This window comes from Staurois parvus, unplaced genomic scaffold (genome assembly GCF_062004578.1).
Source record: "Staurois parvus isolate SC_StPar_1 unplaced genomic scaffold, SC_StPar_1.0 ptg001643l, whole genome shotgun sequence".
Lineage (NCBI taxonomy): Eukaryota > Metazoa > Chordata > Amphibia > Anura > Ranidae > Staurois > Staurois parvus.
Genome location: NW_028319439.1, coordinates 188580 through 211618, shown reverse-complemented (window position 1 = coordinate 211618; position 23039 = coordinate 188580). Strand labels below are relative to the sequence as shown.

At 39.2% G+C, this 23039-nt stretch overlaps 1 protein-coding gene and 1 long non-coding RNA gene across 2 annotated transcripts; both read left to right on the top strand.

Annotated features, from left to right (window-relative positions):
- Positions 1 to 633: 633 nt before the first annotated feature.
- Positions 634 to 5635, top strand: LOC149434885 (uncharacterized). Its single transcript, XR_016308601.1, has 3 exons — positions 634 to 767; positions 2385 to 2465; positions 5263 to 5635. It is a non-coding gene; the product is annotated as an uncharacterized LOC149434885 (long non-coding RNA).
- A 5412-nt stretch (positions 5636 to 11047) lies between these two features.
- LOC149434884 (uncharacterized) lies at positions 11048 to 22518 on the top strand. The gene is made up of 5 exons (XM_089663263.1): positions 11048 to 11766; positions 14809 to 16444; positions 16961 to 17054; positions 17171 to 17230; positions 20687 to 22518. The coding sequence occupies exons 1-4, from the start codon at positions 11190 to 11192 to the stop codon at positions 17201 to 17203; spliced, it is 2340 nt and encodes a 779-aa protein (XP_089519389.1). The 5' UTR covers positions 11048 to 11189; the 3' UTR covers positions 17204 to 17230; positions 20687 to 22518.
- The last annotated feature ends 521 nt before the right edge of the window (positions 22519 to 23039 follow it).

Here is a 23039-nt window from a genome sequence, read left to right as displayed (position 1 = left end):
CAATGGTGGATCACAGGCACAAGGAAGCTGGGACAAAAGAGCTTGATAACATGCACTCTGTCGATGGCCTTCAGGAAACCCAGAATATGCCCATGCTGTTCCTTCAGAACTGTGTGACATAGAAAGTGACTCCTACATGCATGCGCTGAAGTGACGTCATCGTGGCTCTGCCATTCAAGCCACCCGAGCTCGCAAACCTAAAAGAAAGACCAAGTGAAGATGGAAGCCCTGTCAGCGGTGACAGAATGCCCTTGGAGGGCTTCGCTTTAAGGTAAGTTTCACATAATGTGCTAGTATAAGATGCATACTAGCACATTATGCTTTTATCTTGGAAGGGAAAACTTTTTTTTTTATTAGAGTTTATTACATCTTTAACTCGAAAATATTTGTTATCCATTAACAATGTGTTCATTTTTTCACCCCTACATTCCAAACCATGCAGTACTTTCTCACATCTAGCAAAAATTCCAGCTCTATTCTATTGAATATGCAAATTACTAAAACAGCCATCAGCTATCTCCAAAATAGAACACTGAGCAGTAGTTTAAAAGAATGTTAAGATACTCTTAGAAGAATGCTAAGTCACCAGTAAGTAATAATTTCATGTGCCTTATTTAGAAGACATAACACCAGAGGCTTCATCAAACACCCACGTGAGGCAAGATACATACCACACCTTCCTTGATGAGTTCAGGTTACCTTTAAAAGCCCTGAGAACAATCCTGTGAGTTAGACTAAACTTCACTATACTAATATAACAGGACAAGGTAAGATCTGTGAATGGATGCTGGTCCTTTTTATATGAAGCATGTGCTTGATCATGATTTTTTTAATAGAATATTCCTTATGTACATATTTGCAAGACTGTTCACGTAACGTTTAGTAAGGATGTTCCTTTCTAGGAAAATTAATTAGTATGTAAAATATAATATTCAAGTTGATAAAATGCATTCTGAAATGTTCCTCTTGCGTAAATTCCTGTTCTTTGTTAATATTTACTGTATAAGGTGTAAGAACATAATATGTTGGCATTGTATAGATACTAGACAATGGTAATAAGTATAATAATATTGGTCCTCAGTAACAAAACTTTAATACATACCCACACATATAAAGCAGTGCTTCACAGAATATTTTGAAATACATAGATTAGCCTCTGGCTAAGAAGGAGCTTACAGTGTAGTGTCATTTGCACACTTTTCCAGGCACATGCAAACTCTGGGGTCTGTTGGGTTGGACACCAGTAAACTTAATGGTGTATTTTTAGGAGGGAACTGGAGCATTAGGTGAAAGCTTATGCAAGCATGGCAAGAACATGCAAACTGCATGCACATAGCTTCCCTTGCAGTATTTAAATACCTTGGGGAAATACTGTTATTTATTTAGCAAGTGTGGTATTCTAGGTATAACTACTAGGTATAACATACAATTTTGAGGACAAGCTTTCGGGGAGTGTCCCCTTCTTCAAGGTCCAAGCAGTACTCACTTGGACCTTGAAGAAGGGGACACTCCCTGAAAGCTTGTCCTCAAAATTGTAAGTTAGTGCAAATAAAAAAGTATCACCGACAGTACTGAATTGTTTCTGTCGCAAGTGAACTAATACGGCTACAATCACCTCAGGTATAACTACAAAAGATATAAAGTTTAAAATATTAATTTAACTGTTACAAGCAACACAATCATTAAGACATTTCAGTTTAAATATAAACCTGCAACCTTATTGGTCCTAGTGACTAGAAGAAAGGTATTGTAAATATTATATATTATATATGGGGGTGATCCAATAGTCCATAGTTGCGCACAAAAAATAAAACCACGGGATCATGAAAAAATGTTATATATCGTTGGAAACTCCCTTAACTTCAATGCACTTATGCAATTTTCTAATTATGCTGAAGCTTTTTGATACCATTTAGGAAACATTTTCCTCTTGACCCTCAAACCACTCCACAACAACCTTTATTACTTTATCATCACTTTAAAAACTCCTTCCTTGCAAGTAAATCTTTCAATCTTTGGAAGAGGCAGTAGCACTAGGAACAACCAAAGGCATACAAAGTATTGTCCTAATGAAAGAGAATTGATTGTTTCCTGCAAATAAGCTACAAACAGAAGACACTTGAAACTTTTCAGGTACATATTAAAAACAACACAATACAATATTACTTATTTACACCACCCTTATCAAATCACACTCTTTCCAAGTTCTATGCACTATGGACTTTTGGATTACCCATCATACTTTCTGAAAACATGTTCAGCACAACAGGGGTAGCATCTTCTTCACTAAAAATTTGCTATAAAGTGTAACTTTGAAAGCTCAACTTAAAAATGACATACAGATAATGTTATTCAAATTTCATTCTCTTCTACACATTGAACAGAATCTAATAGGGACAATATGAAGTTTAGTCTCGGACTAGTGATCCTTGCCTTCTGCATCAAGCAGAGTTTTTCTGAAACACGTATGTACATTTACGTTCTTTGTTCTGTTACTTTTTTATAATAGCACTTGCCACATGTATTGCCCTTACCCCAGTTCTATTTAGGTTGTACTAAACTACAATAATTGCCTTGTCTTTATCTTTTGACTGTTTGTTCAAGGACTGTTTTCCATATATTTTCTTAGATTCTTTGTAAGGGGTCACGGGGGAAAATAAGGCTTTGTGTAGTTTTTACAAAACATGTATCTCTTCTTAAAATTATTCATATTGCACAGCTATATACATTTTACTATTTTGCCTGTAAACATACAGCACTGCACATAGAATTTCTGAGGAATTAATTGTATCTGCATACCATCCATTATCCATTCAAACAAGCCTTTAACAACATTTGAAGTAAGGCTGAAAAAAACATTTCCTAGAATATTTTTTAACACTGAGCAATTGTTGACAATACAAGACTTCAATATACTAAAAAAGACAGAGCTTTTTGGATAGAGATATGCCATTTTTAATATGTATTGCAGTAATATGGGCAAACTGATACACCATGATCATTTAAATTGCTTAAATTACATCTACAGTTACATTTTTAAATTCATTTTGGATAGAGTAGAAATTTGTTAAAACCCTTGTAATTTTTTTTTGACACTTTGTCATATTCATGGTATTTCCATTCAGACATTAGGTAAAAAAGAGGAAATCTATCCAAAGTGAGGTAAATTCCCTAATTGATAGCTGTCATCAGAAGAAGAGTCTCACTGGTAGATTTCCCCAATCCTGTAATGTTGACAACTCAAAATTTGAATTTTCCTCACTTTCAGTCCTAGTGACAATGGTCCCCCAGTACAAAAAATTGAGTAAATCTCCCAAGCAGGGGCACAGTCAGCAATAACAACCAAACCCCTCACCACTCTATCCAAGGAAAAAAAAAAAGCTTTGGCTCTAGATAAACGCTAATCCTGGGTCAGATACATACATGGATTAATCTGAAATCGCCAACTGCACTAATTAGAATCACAGCCAATATGTGAGTCTGCCTCACATCTTACCATTTTTTCTATGAGATAGCATGTGGCAGACCTATTCACTTTTCTTTTTTTTAAGAGATGTTTATGTAGTTTTTAACAAAAGTTACAAAAGATCCATAGGCAACCAAGAGCCCCAATAATGGAGCGACAGAATAAGTTGTACACAGAAAGAACCAACAAAATTTTAGGGCTGTGGAGAGCTATTCACTTTTCTTTACCTTGAAGACTGATACACAGGGCACAAGTAAAAGGGTGCAGCATTCATTTTCCAGGGCTACACAGGTACCTCTTTATAGCTTATTGTAATAGCGTCTTTTAATCAACCAACTCCTAAATACATATATGAATCTGAAGTTGCGAAATATAATCCATTGGGTTGTGGGTCATTTTTCCTTGCAAAATTGGTTTAGGAGATAACTTTGAGTACACCGTGCATTTGATGTGTTAGCAAAGTTGGCTCCCAATCCACCACATTTCATGCAGTTATTCCTCTTCCCTATTATAATTTTTAGCTAGAGTTAACAGAATTTTTACAAAACCCCTCCAGCAACTGGTACATAAATCTGTGTGACTCAGATCACTTTGAAATTATAGCCAAATAATAAATGTCCTGCATATCTTTATTGTGGTATTTAGGAATTATATGACACGATGAATTTGTTAACATCATGTGCTAAATAATAATAAATGTCAAATAACTTTTAAAGGTGTGCTGAAGCATCTTGGAGGTTTCCATTTATTATGTACATTATATTTGTTATTATATACAGTATATTTGATCAAATTCTGTCAGGATGATTTTTTGGTTAATTTTATAGTGAAAGTAATCTGATTAATGTAAATAGAATTCCATTCTATCCAAGGAACTGCCAGTCCCACTTCAAGAATAAAAGAAATATAACTTTATAATTTGGGGACATTCAACCTAAAGTTATAGATGTGCTTGATTAAGGTGGACAAAAAAGCCTTGTATTTTTCCAGTGTTGACATGGTTCTTTACTGTCATTTGTATTATTTTGTAAGGGTTTTCCTAAAATTTCAAGTTATGAATTTACAATCACAAAAATGAAATTAAAAAGTAGAGTAAAAAAAAAAAACCTTAAAAACATGTATTAAACACAAGGATAACTTACTGTAAAAAGGAAGGCCAGCTGAATGAGATTACTTACTACAGAATAAACCATGACCTTGGTGAATGAAAACCTTCACTTAATGCTCCACACATGTCATTTATTTGGTGAATACGGGTGTAACTTGTAACATGTTACTAAAAATGAACTTATCCTTTAAAGTATACAATGCATCATAATGCAAGGCCTGATTAATCATAAGACCTTGACCACATTAAAAACGTAAAAAACATATAGTGAAAATGTTTAAAAATGTACTCACCTTACACCCCCAGTTTCTGCCCATGGTGCATAGGTGAGGTACTATTTCATTTTTAAAAAGTTATAATTGCTAGTGCTACTTTTTTCACAAAAAGACACATTGTATTGCTTCAAAAAATTTACACTGAGTGCCAATTAAAAGAAAAGATTGCACTGAGTGTGCTATTAACCCCTTCCACCTCAAACAAAATTCACATTGTGTATGCTATTTCTTTTTACTTTTTAAATAACCCACATTGAAGAGAAATAATTTGCAGGCAATATAAACATTTTTCGATTAAATAGGATTCACCATTTTTGTCATGTTCCCTTAAAATATTATTTAAAGAAATACCATGTGCATTGTTTTATTTTTCAAATTTACTCATTTGTTTTTCTCTTTTCTTTTTTTTTCAGCCTTCTCTTCAGGTAAGTTCAGCATGTTCAGTCTATTAAAAGGCAATCTGTTGTTTCTGGTCAAGATGTTACAGCTATTGACATTGGATAAATGGATTGGATTTTAAATTAGAAATTTAGTATAGTAACATATACAGTAGGAGATGGGGAATCCACATTGCAGGAAAATTATGTGTTACTTGTCTACTACAGAAATATTTTATTTTTCATTGTGGTACCAGTATGAGACTGTCTGAAAAATTTGTTATATTACAATATTGACTGTGTTAGTAACAATTTAGTACTAACATGACAAGTTAAAGAGACCCTATTAGTGTGGTAAAAAAATAAATATGCAGCACCCCGTGAAATAACCAGCTTAAAGCATATCCAGACTGACCATTTGGAAACTCAGGCACTGCCCAAGGGCCCGGGGTCAGTAGGGGGCCCCATGAGATGCCCCTGGTACCTTTTTCATAGGCTTTTTTGAGTTTGGGCAAGGACACAGGGGCCCCATGATCCCCTATTGCCCAGGGGCCCCATGAGTTGTCAGGCCACCCCTGAGCATATCTAAACAAAAAAAAGGTAAAATATTGCAGCTCAAAAGTGCTTATATGAGGTGATTGTTAGTTTTCTTTTTTCAGACCTTTTCTCTTTTATTTTCACCTGCAATCCTGTGAATAGCATACTTGTCTCAATAGCTATGCTCCCTTCCATTGCATTTGTAAAGGGAGTCAAGGTTGGCACCCAGACTGGGTTTCAAACATTTTTGCCTTTTTCCATCTCCATTACATGGGGGCTAGGGTGATTAGTAGTTTACAGAGGGAAAATAGGTTTTGTTTATGCTTCCAGTTCAGCTCATAGGATGTGACTATATTTTTTGTACTTGCTGAAAATATTTATGGCCTGAAAAAGACACAAATGCAGCTACTGCATACAAGGACTTGTACGCCACAATATATTACAATTTTGTTCTTGGGTTTAGTTATCCTTTAAGCCTTTTGCTGGAAGAGCTGTTTGTGCATTTTTTTCATATGCTAAAATATACATACTGTAGGCCTGAAGATTGTTTAAACCCCAAAATATTTATTTTCTGAAAACAGAAACCCTGATAGCAGGTACAAATTTATGCACTTGATATTAGTGTAACAGTATATCAAACACATATTTTTATTAAAAAATACACTGAAGCTAATTTTAGTGCCGCCAATGCAGTATATCATTTTTGGTAAAATAGAAATGATGAGGTTGAATGGCGTGCACTTGTGAAATGGCAACAAATTTTAGTACCCAAAATTGTCCATAGGCAATGCTTTAGAAGCCTTTACAATTTTTTTGTCACTGTGGGTCTGATTTTCTAAAAACTGGAGAGTGCAAAATCTGGTGCAGCTGTGCATGGAAGCTTCTAATTTCAGCTTGTGCATTTAAGCTTTGACAAATAAAAACTGGAAGATGAATGGTTTCTGTATAGAGCTGCACCAGAGTTTGCACTCTCCAGTTTTAGTAAATCACTCCTTGTGTGTTAATTTTTTTACTCAGATTTGTTGCTATTACATAGGGGCTGACAAGCCATCTATATAATAGCATAAAGGACAAGACAGATCCTCTTCAATGACCCCTGTTTGCTGGGGCTACATGGCCATGGAAATTGCACAAAGGAAATACAACACTTTCCTGGAGATGTACAGCCCCCAGAACAGGGGCAGACGGACAACTCATGGGGCCCCCAGGCAATAGGGGATCCTGGGCCCCTGTGTCCTTGCCCAAACTCAAAAAAGCCTATGAAAAAGGTACCAGGGGCATCTCATGGGGCCCCCTACTGACCCCGGGCCCTCGGGCAGTGCCTGAGTTTCCAAATGGTCAGTCCGCCCCTGCCCCAGAATCACTTACATCAGAAAGCGGACACTCAGCTTTCCAAATCTGCACACATGATATTGGCAGCAAGAGGGTTTATAATTACCTTTTTGGTAGGTGGTCTGTTAAATCTTCACTTTCTAGGAGATTTCCAGCAACCCTACTATCTGACATGTCAGGCATGGTATGTCTAATAGTTTTCCTCACTGGGCACTGTGGTCGCTCCCACCATCTATTCCATTACAGTGAGGAAAAAGCTATCCAGCACTGCAGAAGTGTCAGATACCAGCAGCACCTACAATGGTGAATATTGAGCAACATTTTTCAAAGGGTGCTGCATGCTTGATTTTTTAATGCAGTGACAGGACAAAAATACGATGCTAAGGCAGCTTAATGTCACTGCAGATTGTTCTGTTATTTAGGGATTGATTTACTAAAGGAGTAGAGAATTTTCACTTTGGAAAGTTAAAATCATCCTCATACAATATGTCCAAGCAAAAATCCAGTATTTTTTTAATTTAACAAAAAAGGGTCTATGTATAAAAAGATTGCTTTGCAAGTGTCTCATTATTTGCGCAAGGGTAATTAATAATATCCATAACGTTTTTAATATCTGTGTACAGTAATGTCAGTTTCCTTTTGTTGCCTTTCCCTGGGTAAATTTAACATTCTCTAATTATTCAAATCTAAGAGAAAATAGCCATAAGAAAATTTGATTATAAGAGTGAAAGAAAATTCACCAACAGAAAAAATAGGCTTGCACTATAGCCTAATAACATAAAAACATTTGACCAGAAGGGAAAATAATAAGAGGGAGACCTCTGCACTGTGTACAGTCTATGGAGATTCTAGTGTGAACAGCTGAACTAATGGGTATTTGGCCGAGTGAACCTCCAGCTGTACCTCTTCTAAATATTTCACTTCACACTCTGGGATCCTAGCTGTTATGGAGTCAGCACCCACTGGCATCCTAATAACCAGTGACTCTTCCTTGCCTAGCACATTCAGTTGTCAGCTGGGGATTCCTAACAATAAAAAAGTGTGCCCCTTCAAAAATCCATTTGGGATTATACAAGCATGCAAACTGACTGGCCAGGAAAGGTGCACCCCCCTCCCCCCCAAACCATACCAGGTCACATGCCCTCAACATGGAGGCTATCATGTAGATGAGGACAACCTAGCCCTGGTTGTTTGGTTCTGAGTGCAGGGTGCTTATTGAAATATGGAAGTCTCCTCTAAAAAAGGGGGGGGGCCCACATACCACTCCTTCAAGCGAATGAGTAAAGTGTCAATAGTGCAACTACTCTCTAAAAAGAAAAAAATAGATGGCGATACACAAGTGACAGGTTTGGATGTGTGGCAAATGGCAGTTTTTTTCTTTTGGCAGGTCAGTGGCCATTGGTCATTGTGATTGACATGGATCTGCATTGTTGGATTACATGGTTGACAGTGCAATTACATTGTGGGACTTTTTTTAAAATAAAGGACTTGTCAAAAACTGTGTATGTGTGTGATTAGTACTAGTTACCCCTTACTCATTCACATGGGGGAGTTGGTATCAGGTAAACCCCTTATTCAAGAAGAGACTTGCTAATTCTAAATCCTAAAGACCCCTACCCATAGACCCCCACAACCACTGGGCTACAGTTGCTGGGAAGTGGCTCTTATCCTCATCAACAAGGGGAAAAGATGCTTGACAGGGAAGTCCCCCCTAGGAAGGAACCTCCCTATGTTGAGGACATGTGGCCTGGTATAGTTCAGGAGGGGATGGACCAATGCTTGTCCCCCTAGCTGCCTGCCTAATGTGCTGTGGAAATGAGTCACTGGTTGTTAGGAAGCTGGCGAGTGCTGACTCCCTAACAATCAGGTGCTTTGAGCAGGAATCTGTGACATTTCGCAGTTGGAGTAACAGTGCTACTAAATGTTTAACTTCACACTGCAGCTGGAGGTTTGCTCAACCTGACACCCATTTGTTCGGCTATTTGCACAAGAATCTCCATAGACTGTGTACCCAGTGCCAGGGGCGGACTGACAACTCATGGGGCCCCTGGGCAATAAGGGATCATGGGGCCCCTGTGTCCTTGCCCAAACTCAAAAAAGCCTATGAAAAAGGTACCAGGGTCATCCCATGGGGCCCCCTACTGACCCCGGGCCCTCGGGCAGTGCCTGAGTTTCCAAATGGTCAGTCCGCCCCTGCCCAGTGCAGGTCTCCTTCATATTATTTCCCCTTCTTGTCAAATGTTCTTAACCTATACTGTTAGGTTATTTTCTCTATTTAGTATTCTTATAGCTCTTTTCTGTTATGTTCGAATAATTGAAGAATGTTACATTCTTCTGCTGAAAAGCAACAAATTGGAACTGGCATTACACACATAAAAGACATTACAGGTATATTTTATTTTTTTCTGCTTGAACTGTGAGACCTTCACAAAATGGGCTTTTTAAAAACAACCCCATAATGTTGTATTCAAAGTGAAGATAACGTCACATTTTTCAATAAGCTAAGTAACCATTCAAGTTGCAAAGGGCATACACCCTACATTTTTAGTAAATCAACCACATAGAGAGGATCTTGATTTGAGAGTTAACACAGAATATTAACAGAAGACTAGACAAAATTAGCTTTTGATTAGAAGACTGGGAATTGTTTATCAGAGTGACTGTAAAATAACAATAGAAATGAGACAATATTGCCACATGGCAGCCCATTACATTACATCTTTTTACACAGCCTCAAAATATTATCCTTGCTTGAATGGACAACAGAAACTGTCTTTATTACAGACAGTGATTAGCTGACATTTAAATGCAAGAAAAATCTAAACTTTTCCACATGTATTTATTATTTGCTTTTTTTATGTTGTGGACATTCCAGAAAACAGTGATTGAGCAGCATTTTTTACAAATTTTTCATCAACTTTGGGAGTTCTGACAACCCTGGTCTGAAGGTTACTGGTTACTGGAAACATACAAAATTGACCAGAGGCCTCTCACCACTGGTGCTGGGTACAGGTCCTCCATTGAGCAGTCCACTTCTGGGAGGGTTAAGTGAGAGTTCACAACACTCTGGGGCTCCTCTCTTAAACCTGCCCCATCTCCCTCAATGAAGTTTGCAGTCCATGTCCCTGGTAGGCCGTTGTGAATCTCTCTCAGTTCAGATGGCGGGGCCTCTGTATTCAGCACTTCAGCAGGCAGGACTCTCTCTCTCTATAGAGCATGGCTGTCTCTCTTGGCTGTAGTTTCACAGCACAGTTCCTCTGCTTACACCACACAGCAGGCAGCTGAAATACACCTCTGACCCCGTTGATCTCTTTGGAGCCTAGTGGGAACATAGATAGCCCTTGTGAGCTGTAGGAGGCCGGCTCTTGGTCCTGGCAAATAGAACCCTCCTTTCCCCAGCACACGCAGCTTTCATGCTTTTTGTCCCTTCTCAAATGTGAACTCTCCTCATAGACAATCTATTGGTAAGGGCTAAAATCCAGCCCCAGAGAGGCAGCCAGGCCCAGTCCTCCCCCAGTCTCCACAAAAATTGCCACCACCCCTCCTGTGCTACAGACACTTCTTCCTCTCTTCTGGTACTGTTAAGCAGAACTAAAGTTCAAGGAAGCTGGTGAGGCTACATGAGGAATACTTCAATGTGCAATGATGTGGGCTTAATGTGGGTACAAAAGTTTTTCTTTTTTACCTAGAAATTATGCTGGTAACAGCATTGTCAGGCTGATGTGGGAGCCCCTTCTGTTGGCCATTGAACTGCCTATTAGGTCTGCAGGAGATGTGATGCCAAACAAACTGAAAACGGATTTTGGTTTATATACACTACATTTTTTGCTGTGATGCATTATTTTTCATCATATGTTTTATTCATCTACTGCGATATAAAAATCTATTTCACTGGCTTTACAAATAAGGATCTAAAGTATATAAAAATCTGCAATACAGTAAATGTTTTTTAATATGGTATATCCTTTTTTTTCTTTACAGCTGCCACAGACTGCAGATATTGCAATAGTAATGCACATTGCGCACAAGTGGATGATTATGTGAAATGCACATGCAAAGCAACATATGTTGGAAATGGCTTTAACTGTACTCCCATGGTGTATTGTAATGAAACCTGCTGCCAACCAGGATACACCTGGCGTAAACAGAGCAAAACATGTGTGGATATTGATGAATGCCAAGCCAATACCTACATATGTGCCACATCACGTAATTGCTTTAATAGGAAAGGCATCTACCTGTGTACTTACAATGCAAATGTTGCTTGCCCTACCCTTCCTTGTGCTGCTGGACTAGACTGTGTAAGTAATAATGGTATTTCACAATGTGTTGATCCATGTAGTTCTTACACAACCTTAAATGCAACCAACAGACTGTACACAATTAATACCATTGGGATAGTCCAGACTGACCGCTATAACTATGGGTGGTTTAAATATACAGATGGTTTCAGAATGAGGGAATTAAGTGCTGGATACTGGAAATGTGGATCTCTTGAACCTTTTTCTCTTGGAGTGCTGCATACAAGTATTTCACAGAACATAACAACGGTTCCTCTTCTGGTTAACTCAAAAACCCCAACCCAGGGCCCAAACATTCAAGCAAAAGAATGCAATGGATACTATGTTTACAAGTTTACGGGGAGCTTGCAGACTTCGGTCTTTTGTACAGGTGAGTGGTTTGTTCTAAAAAATGTTTCCAAAATAGTGTGGGTTAGTGCTTCAGCATCTAATACTTGCACAAAAAGACATAATTAAGTAGTAATTAAAGTGTTAGTTCACCCAGCATTTGATAGAAACTGATGTCATTTACATTTCTTAAAACCCTAGAGCATCTCAGAATACATCAGCTATTTCCCCTAACACATTCATTTGTCCTCCTCAAAGGTTTCTAGCAATACTGTATTTTATGGAGAGTCTGGGAACAAGATACCCTGTTTCTTTGGTTAAGGCTAATCAATATGTGTTTAATATGAGAAGATGAAAGACAGATTTGGAAGCCAGAATGAGGACATTTCTTTACAATGATCCTTTACTTATGCAGGGCATAGCAGCAGATTCACTTGTTTGTCACGACGCCAAGCTGCACATGCCTATATTTCCTTTGTTTGCTGAGAGCGAATGGAAATATCTGTTACTTCCAAATATGGGAAGCATATGACTCAGTCTTCTTCCTCTCACAAGACAGCGCATGTGCTTGACCACTCAGGCATTCAGCATTTGCAGGACAAGAGTCTCAGACCTGTGAAAGGTCCAAGTCATACCTTGGAGCTTACATTATGAGTCCTTCCTTATTTCAAGTGGCCAAGTGGAGTAGCTGGAGTAGAGGAGGAAGAGGGGTTGCTAAATGGATGCAACCAGGGAGAAAGGAAGTTATTTGCAAGCAAATCTGTTGCCATGACCTACATAGGCAAAGCAATGACTTACTTTAATAAGTTAGAAAGTAAAGAGTTCCACCGACCGTAACATAAACTTTGGATATAAGTTGTTGCATGTTCTCAGTCTCTAAAGTACATAAGCTAAAGCAATATGTAGGCTACAATTGTCATTAGATTAGCCAAGCAATTAGGATTTTCTGGATAGTAAACAACTACAGCCTTCTTACTACAAGTTCCCTCAGCCCGGGTTGACACATGTGCAGTGCAATTTTCAGGTTAGTTTTCAGTACGAATTTCCAAATGAGTTGTTCAGTGGTTCAGCTGCGATGTAGATACAGTTCTAATGCGAATTGGCAGGTCAGGTTCTAACACAAATTTCAGGAGCGGGTGGCTGCTGGCGTCCAACATAATAGCTGGTTGTTAAGGAGTGGGCCAGCAAGCCATTCGCCATGTCCTTAACAACTGAAGACTCCCCGCTGAGTGCTGAATGTAAACAAAATAATTGCCGGCAATAAAACTTGACAAAGAAAACTGTGTAGGGGTCCCTCCAATCCTTACCAGGCCCTTCAGGTCTGGAATGCATTTTAAGGGGAACCCTGCTCCAAATTGTTTTTAAAAATGACATGCCCCCCCAAAATCCATACCATTTTGGAGTTCCCCTCAAAATCCATACCAGACCCAAATGTAAAACAAATGCATGGGGATCCCCCATAATCCACGCCAGACCCATATGTGAGCATGCCCACGCCCACCCCATGTAAATGAATATGGGGTACTTTGTACACGTACTCATACGACAAAAAAGAGTCAAAAATGAATATTACACAGAGACAGTTTTTGACAAGTCTCTGAAGTAAATCCAGTGTCTATTACGATGACCACCACCACTGCCAACCGAAAAAAAAAGAGCTCTGGACCCGACACTGGCTGCTGCCATGTGACAGCTCCTCCGCCTCCTGCTGCTAAATAAACAAAGTGGTGGGGTCACCTAATGATGTCACCAGGTGACCCCCCACCCCCTTGTGACATCATCAGGTAGGCCCACCCCTTAGTTTAATTAGCAGCAGGAGGTGGTGGAGCTGCCAGATGGTAGGAGCCAGCATCAGGTACAGAGCTCTTTTCTTTTTTTGGTCGGCGGTGGCAGCGTTCATCATGATTGCTGCAGGTTTTTACTTTGGGGGACATTGTTTTTTTTAATAAAGGACTTGTTAAAAACTATCTCAAAATTTTTTTTATTTTTGACACTATTTTTGTTGCATGAGTAGAAGTACAATGTATCCCATACTCTTTCACATAGGGAAGGGGGCTGGGATCTGGGGGCCTGCTTGTTAAAGAGGGCTTCCTGATTCTGATAAGCCCTCACCTGCAGACCCCCACAACTACTGCCAAGGGTTGTGTGGAAGAGGCCCTTGTCCTCATCAACATGGACACAAGGTGCTTTGGAGGGGGGGAGTCCTAGAGTAGCAACCTATGCTGAGGGCATGTGGCCTGGTATGTTTCAGAAGGGGGGGTGCTTACCCCCCCTTTCTTAGCCTGCCAGGCTGCATTCTCAGATAAGGGCCTGGTATGGATTGGGTGCCCACACAGTTTTTGTTTACATTCAGCTATCAGCGGGGAACCATGCTGTGACAGCTAATGAGTCATTGGTTGTTAAGGACATGGTGACCGGCTTGCCCGCCCACTCCTTAACAACCAGCTATAACACAGGAGAGGACGGGAGAAGCAAGAGGAGGGAAACTGAAAAAAAACAGCTGGATTGTCTAAAATCGTGTTCACTACTGATGACATGTGTGATTTAGAAGCGTTCCTACACAAGTCAATGAGCCTGTAATTTGCACTGGACCTGCATCACACTGCTCAAAAATCGGACAGGACTCTTTTTCAATTCGCACTGCGAGTGCACTGCATATATGTGAATGGTCACAATAGAAAACAATGTTATTTTACATGTCATGTGAATCAACATGTTCTAAAATACATCTGAATTTGCACATGTGTGAACTCAGGCTCAAAGGGAAATTTTATGAAAAAATTATTGGGACTGCCATTGCTGGCCCTCTTTTTAAGATGCTAGTTTTCCTTGACTTCTTTGATTTACTGACCACAAAACAAGTATGTTGTCAATTAATGTTAGAATTCCTGATTTTTATACCTGCTTCATATCAGAGACCCTGTGAAACTAAAACACCAGAATGACAGCCAGATAACTAACATTCTTAAAGGAGATACTATACTTAGAGCTAATTAGTAGAATCTGCTTATTGAGTGAAGCCAAATTGCAAGTATTTACTGCATTGCTTATGTTAAACAAGTAAACATTCTTTTTTCTGTTTCAGAACCAGTGCCTGTTATAACAACCACAACAACAACCACAACAACAACTTTGCCAACTCCAACTACTGACACATCATCCTCAACAATAGCAACAATTTTACCTACCAGAGCTACCACTCCCACATCTTACATTCCAATCACCACTCCCACATCATCCCCTACATCTCATGTAACACAAGCAGGCAGTTCTGATGAAATCAGTGCTACTGTTATTGAAACAACAACAGCAACACCAATTTTACCTACTGCACCCCCCACTCTCATGCCACTCCCCACAATTTTAACTTCAAGCACAACTGCCATTTCTTACTATGATATAGAAACACCCACTCCAACCACAAATACTCCAAATATTGACATAACAACTGAATATCCGGAAGCTGATACTCCTAATAGTGCCATGAAAACTACAAATTTGGAACCTGGCACAGCTCCTGTCCCTGGCACTGATATTAGTACTGGAGAAACACCCATCTCACCCCAAAACAGTACTCCTAATAGTGCCATGAAAACTACAAATTTGGAACCTGGCACAGCTCCTGTCCCTGGGACTGAGATTAGTCCTGGAGAAACACCCATCTCACCCCAAAGAAGTACTCCTAATAGTGCCATGAAAACTACAAATTTGGAACCTGGCACAGCTCCTGTCCCTGGCACTAATATTAGTCCTGGAGAAACACCCATCTTACCCAAAATAAGTACTCCTAATAGTGCCATGAAAACTACAAATTTGGAACCTGGCACAGCTCCTGTCCCTGGCACTGATATTAGTACTGGAGAAACACCCATCTCACCCCAAAACAGTACTCCTAATAGTGCCATGAAAACTACAAATTTGGAACCTGGCACAGCTCCTGTCCCTGGCACTGAGATTAGTCCTGGAGAAACACCCATCTCACCCCAAAGAAGTACTCCTAATAGTGCCATGAAAACTACAAATTTGGAACCTGGCACCGCTCCTGTCCCTGGCACTAATATTAGTCCTGGAGAAACACCCATCTTACCCAAAATAAGTACTCCTAATAGTGCCATGAAAACTACAAATTTGGAACCTGGCACAGCTCCTGTCCCTGGCACTGATATTAGTACTGGAGAAACACCCATCTCACCCCAAAACAGTACTCCTAATAGTGCCATGAAAACTACAAATTTGAAACCTGGCACAGCTCCTGTCCCTGGCACTTATATTAGTCCTGGAGAAACACCCATCTTACCCAAAATAAGTACAATTTTAGAACCTGGCATAACTTCTGTCACTGACATTGATACTAATCCTCCTGAAGAAACAACCATCTCACCCCAAAGAAGTACTCCTAATAGTGACATAAATACCGCCCCTACATCACCTGATACACCTATAAAACCTGATACAACCCATTCTACTGACACACACACAGTGCCCCCCCCTACTGTCCCTCAAAATATCAAACTAACAATATCTATCTTTAGCAACTCCGAGCTTACCAACCTTCTATACATTCCGCTTTATAATTCCTCTAGCAATACACCTCTTCATGTGGTTCTGGAAGCAGAAGACGATCAATCGAGAAAGCATGTTATATTGGTTAATACCTGGTTTGTGTTTAGAAATGACAAATCGGAAGACCAAACTTTCTTCAACAACTATAAACCCAAAAGGTAGGTCGCATACTGCAACATTATATACTGAGGTAGAGGCATGAGTCATATATGGATCACAAAAGAAGTAAATCATTAGCATAGTATTAAAGATAGAATTGGGATGGAACCAACTTGATGCCATCGAATTAAGACTGAAAATTTTAGTGATTTTGTTAGATTTTGAAGAATTTTTACAAATTTGCTTAACACTAGTAAAACGGTTAAACTACTTACAATAACATTTTTCAGTAGTGCATAGTTGCCTCTCTTCAAGATATCAGTGAGAGGAGATGTGCTATGAATACAATGAGGGCAATAATCAGAGATTACTGCTATTCAAATTATGCACATTACAAATAAAGTATGTTCACAAAGAAAACGCTACTTTGGAGTATTTTATAAGATTGAGCTGCTTTGCTTCCCTGGCTGCCATTAGTCCATAGTCATATTAATTTTTCTTGACCTTTAAATAAAATGTTGGTTTCATCTGTACAAGGATATTACAGTTTACCTTTATTCTGTTCCTATTGACAGCCATCTGCTGAAGAATGAAGAGTGTTACCAAGAAGTTTCTCCGCCTGTCAGGGCATTTACAAAGTCAAATAATGATAGAGCTTGTCAGACCAAGGCAAGTAAATCAGGGCTGTATGAGACAGAACTGCACTGTCATTTTAATGACAATAATATTCTATTTTATTCACCTTAAGAAGATTCCTATGTGTGCCCTTTTTATATGTTTTTCAGTGTGAAGACTGCAATCAACAGATCGTTCGTTAAGCAACTATTGCACACATGGCTTTACAAGTAAGTTCCATCATCTTCATTAGAGCTCCTGCAAAAACTCACAATCTAACAGTGAGATAGAAAGAAAGAAAGAAAGAAAGAAAGAAAGAAAGAAAGAAAGAAAGAAAGAAAGAAAGAAAGAAAGAGAGAGAGAGAGAGAGAGAGAGAGAGAAAGAAAGAGAGTAAGAAAGAAAGATCCGAAAATCTGGACGGTAACATTTTGGGGCTGATTTGATAAATAGACTGTGCACTCTGCAAAAGCAGTTGCTTCAGAGCTTAGTAAATGAGATGAAGCTTTACTTTACAAAGAATACCCAATCACATGCAAGGTATATAAAAGCAACAGCATTTTGTATTTGCACCTGATTGGATAATGGAAGTCAGCAGAGCTTGCCTTTATTTACTAGGGAGCAGTCACTCTGGAGCAATTGCACTTGCAGAGTGCACAGTTTATTTGCCTTTAGTAAATCAGCTTCTTAAAGTCAACAGTATGGGCTTTATTTACTAAAACTGGTTCACTCAGAATCCTGTGCACTTCTGCATAGAAACCAATCAGCTTTCAGGTTTTATTGCTAAAGCTTAAAGCGGTGTTCCACTCCACCTATCAAAAAATAAAAGTCAGTAGCTACAAAAACTGTAGCTGCTGACTTTTAAAAAACAGCCACTTACCTGTCCCTCGGTCCCATGGTGTGTCCCCTGCAACTCGTTTCACCGGCTGTCCTGGATTCCAGGAGGCTGGCATCTTCACTATTGGCACCCGGCTGTGATAGCTTGAGGCTTCACAGCCGGGTACCCACTGCGCATGTGCGAGTAGCGCTGCGCTTAGTGAATGGTCCTGTAGTCTTCTGGAACCTTTCATGTGTCCCAAAAGACTACAGGGAGGGAGGGAGAGAGGACACCTTCTGTTTCCAATCGCCTAGGCAATCGGACCGGAAGTGGGAGCGGGCACCTGTCAAATTCGGGTACCCGCTCCCCCCCGCTCCCCAAAGGTGCCAATCCTTAATGGGGAGTGGGGGAGCAGTCCTTAAAGCGGAACTTCCTGTTTTGGGTGGAGCTCCGCTTTAAGCTGAACAAGCTGAGCTTAGAGGCTGATTGGCTACCATGCACAGGTGAACTAGATTCTAAGTGAACCAGCTTTAGAAAATAAACCCCTATGTGCCTTATTAAACGTTGGAGAAGGGAGCAGCGGTGAAAATAACATTTTAGACCATATTATATACTGTTGTTAAATGGTAATTTTTTAATTTAAAACATAAAAATGTGAAGGGTTGAAGATTGCCAAAAGTCACTGCAGATATAAAAGACACAAATTAATGCCTTTGTGTGAGCTGAATATGCCAGAAAAAAACTGTTTTGTTATTTTAATTTTTAATAGGTTATTCATTTTTAGCTTTTGGCTAGAGATCTGCTTTAAAGGCGAAGAGATTTTTGTGTACTTATCATTCTCATTGCCTTTCCCCCAGCATTTTTTACATGAAATACTGCATCCATTGAGCATCCCTCATAAAGTTCCCAGTTCCATACCTGGCCCCTCTGCATGTAAGACCTGAGCTCCATTCACTTCCATGGAAAGCTCAGGCAGCTTATAATTCTATTCATAGGCTTTCAATATCAATGAATAAAGTTTAGGCTTAAAGTAGAACTATAGCCAAAACATTTTTTCATTTAGGATAGAGTAAGAGAGGGTTTAGGGTTATAACCCCTGTCAGATTTTTTTCGTCAACTGTGTCTCATTGGGCAGATTTCCCTTCATGTCCTTTCTTATAGCCAATACAAGTGAGAGGAAATCCCTGCAAATTAGGTGAATCCCTTGGTGTCCTCCAGGTCACCAGAAAATCTTAGAATAGTCTCTATTCTAAGATTTTCTCGCTATTAGTTTTCTGGACAACCCAAATAATGGGACTTTTTTTACTTCAATAATGGTAAATAGGACCAATAGAGAAGGTGAATCTCCCCAACGGGGGGCACAGACAGCAGTGAAAACCTAATAGATCTTTTTATGCCTCTCCATTCCATCCAAAACAAAAAAAAATTACTTAGTTATACTATAACGCTAAAAAAATACCTACAACTTTAGTCACATTACCTGTAATGAAGTATGTGCCTGGCTGTACAGGTACTTGAATCCCAGATCAACTTTTTTGAGATGTGAGGAAATGAGGTACAGGGCTGGCAAAATTATAGGCTTTCAATAACAACGAATTAAAGAAATACTAGATAACAAACATGTCTATAATTACCTATTGTGTGCATTGTTTTTGCACAGAGCAGCCTGGATTCTCCTCTTCTCGGTCCCCCGCAAGCTTGCCTGGCTGCTCCTTCCTGTCGGGTGCCCCCACAGCAAGCAGCTTGCTATGGGGTCACCCACTGCTCTGTGTGTCCATTCACACACAGAGCTACGGCTTTGCCCCACCCCCTCTCTCTCATTGGCTGACTGGTTGTGATTGACAGCCTGCTTGCTGTCTCAGCCAATGAGAAGGCAGGGACCCAGTACAGCCATGGCTGTCGTGCACATCACTGGATCTTTATCGGGCTCAGGTAAGTATTGAGGGGGCTGGGGGCACTGCTGCACACAGAAGGTTTTTTACCTTCATGCATAGAATGCATGAAGGCAAAAAAGCTTAAGCCTTTACAACCGCTTTAAGTTCAGGCTTCATTATACTGTATGTAGGGTTGGTACAGGGCAGACTACACAGCACAGAATGCAAGAAAGCTGCATGTCCAATAAGGACTACCTATCAAAAACTACTGGAAGAGAGGAGTCTGAAATTGCTGGTTTAAACTAACCACAAAACTCAGCCTTTACCATTTAACCTAACTCCAAAATCTAAAGCATAGTTTAAAAGTTAGGGTTAGGTTAAGTGTTAAGGATTCATTTTTAGGATTTGGTTCAAGGACAACTATCACACTATCACAATTAACAGCAGTTAGTACTTTTAACACTTTTTTTTGTTTTAAATACCGTAGAGTATTAGACCCTTTTCCATCTTTTCATTGCAGTCCATGCCCCCCAGTAAGGAGATTCATCTGTCAGTTTGTTCCATTGATAATTGTCACCATGATAAAAAGAGAAGAGGAATACAAAAATGTTACGTTTTCATCATAGCAATAGGCAAGAGAAATTCCCCCAAGAGGGACAGATGGGAATTTTAATTATTTTAGAGATTTGCATGTGAACATCCATGGCTCAGATCACATTATTGTTGACAGGGAGAGGGGACATTTATGAACGAAGAGACCACTAGGGCTCTTCTGTTGTTAAAAACCCTTCTTGTCAGCAAATTTCAAATATCGTTACTTTACTACCGCTCAAAATCTCTTGGACAGGAAGTAAATAGACATTTCTCCTTCTGGACGCAGTAAAAGATAACGTTTGGGGAGTTTTAACCCTTCCCACTCTATCTTAAAAAAAAAAGAAGTAAACTTAACCATTTAGTATTAGTATTGTGATCAAACATTGCCTCTTTATTCCTCCAGATCCTCAAGATGATCTTTCTATGACCCATTAGGAATATAAACTCTTACAGATTCAATGGACGAGCTTCCAGCAAAGTAAAATTAGTATGATAAATAAAATCTTGCTGTAACACCTGCTTTGGGACTTTTTGCATTAAGATAAAGTACTGATATGATTTAATTCATGTTATACATTGATGTAACTTGTATATCATTTATTTTATTATTTATACCCAGTTGAATCTGTATTTCCTTGATTTCTATTTAATGACATTAATATTACTTGTGATTGTTCAGTTTATTTACCTTGTAATTCTACGGGCTATAGATGGATCAAAATGCAGTCAGTCAAGCAGGGACCAGCCGATTTTTCTATCCATCTATGGAGGTTCCCTTTTGTCATAAGTCGATCTAATGACTGACTTCTGTCAAACGGGAATGTTGGAAAATTTTCATTCACTATCAGAATACAATAGCACAGCGGGTGAGGATTCCTCCTTCTACTTTGCTTGTGTGGATGGGGAATCCATTGTTTTTGGGGGTTTTTTTATCATCCCGCTGGCTGAGAAAAAAAAATGTGGCCATGTAATGAGCTATGTGCATAGAAATGTGCTTAACGGCTTCCTGTCTGACCTATAGTAGAAGTACTGCTACAGGGCGGCACAGGTGTGCAAAATCATGTGATTTTGCATATCCGAGTAGGGAACGTAGGGAACGTCCTACCTGCGCCGCCATTTGCAGCTTCGACTGTCATTCACCGGGTCCCGGCCGGTGATTACTCGCCGGCACACAGTGATTGCCGAGCAAAAATAGTTCTTTCTCCTGTTAGCTCCTGCACACTGCTTTGCATGGCTGTGCAAAGCAGTGTGCACACACAGCTCCACAGTAAAACACACACAGCACACAGTTAACCCTTTGATCGCCCATCATGTTAACCCTTTCCTGCCCAGTGCCATTAGTACAGTGTCAGTGCTTTTTATTAGCACTGATCACTGTATTGGTGTCACTGGGGATGTCAGTGACACCAAGTCAGTTCCCCCCAGTGTCAGAATGCCTTCCGCAGTCCCACAGTCCTGCTATAAGTTGCTGATCGCTACCATTACTAGTAAAAATTTTAAAAAAATCCCAGTATATATACCGCCATTTGTAAACACTATAACTTTTAAGTAAACCAATTAATTTACATGTATTTGGTTTTGTTTTAGCAAAGACATGCAGTAGAATACATTTTGGTCTAAATTTATGACAAAATTTAACTTTTAAAATTTTTTTACTGGACATGTTTAATAGCAAAAGTCAAAAATATTGTTTTTTTTCTCAAAATTGTCGGTCTATTTTTTTTTAATAGCATAACAAAAAATGCACAGGCAATAAAATACCACCAAAAGAAAGCTCTATTCATGGGGAAAAAATGACGTATATTTCATTTGGGTGCAGCATTGCGTGACCGCGCAATTGTCAGTTAAAGTAATGCAGCACTTTGATGCAAAAAATGGCCTGGTCAGGAAGGGATCCTCTGGAGGGCAAAATGTATAAAAATTCTGGGGAACACACTGCATTTGCCCAAGGCTTCTATTTTTTTTACCAAAACATACCTGTATGACCTCTGACTGCTTAAAATGACAATACAATAAAGGTAATAGAGGTTGCAGAATTGAAATCCAGCACTGTCCATCATATATATTTGGGGTTCTTATTTTTAATCATTTGCTTGCTTATATATGCGAACATGATTTTATGGATACTGTACACTGTTTCACAAGCCCTTATATATCAAAATCAGATTAATGAAAACGTTGGTATCTGCATATAACTGTGAGGTTTTGTAAAAAAAATAAAGCTCTTTATAATTAGATTTGACTCTCGTTTATATTTTAAAACAATTCATCAATATTGCCACCATACTTTACACTGAATATTATCTACAGACCAAAATCTTAGGCAGAGCATGAGAATGTCTCTATTTTCGTCTTTAATCTTAAAGTGAAACCTTTTTTAAGAGACCTTTCTAGAATTGGAATACGTTTTAGCAGTTAGATAAATCTTGGATTCACTAAGTAGAATGTAGCATCAGGAACTGGACTTGCTCTGTCTGATCAGTAACAGCTTTGGTCAGGAATGGTCTTTAGGAACTGAACGGCAGTCCTAAAATGTTACCACAGTAAAACTTTTCTTTAAGAATCTTGCTAACTGCCAAATCATCTGGTGTGGATACAGATTTGTTTCACCCCAAAGTGGGTTTAGTTGTATAGAAAAAAGCAATATCCAAAGGAAGAACTTTATACACTCCTTAGTCTTGCATCATTAATTAAATTAAGGTGGATCTAATCAACATACAAAATTTAAATTGATACGAAACCCAAAAGCAAAAATG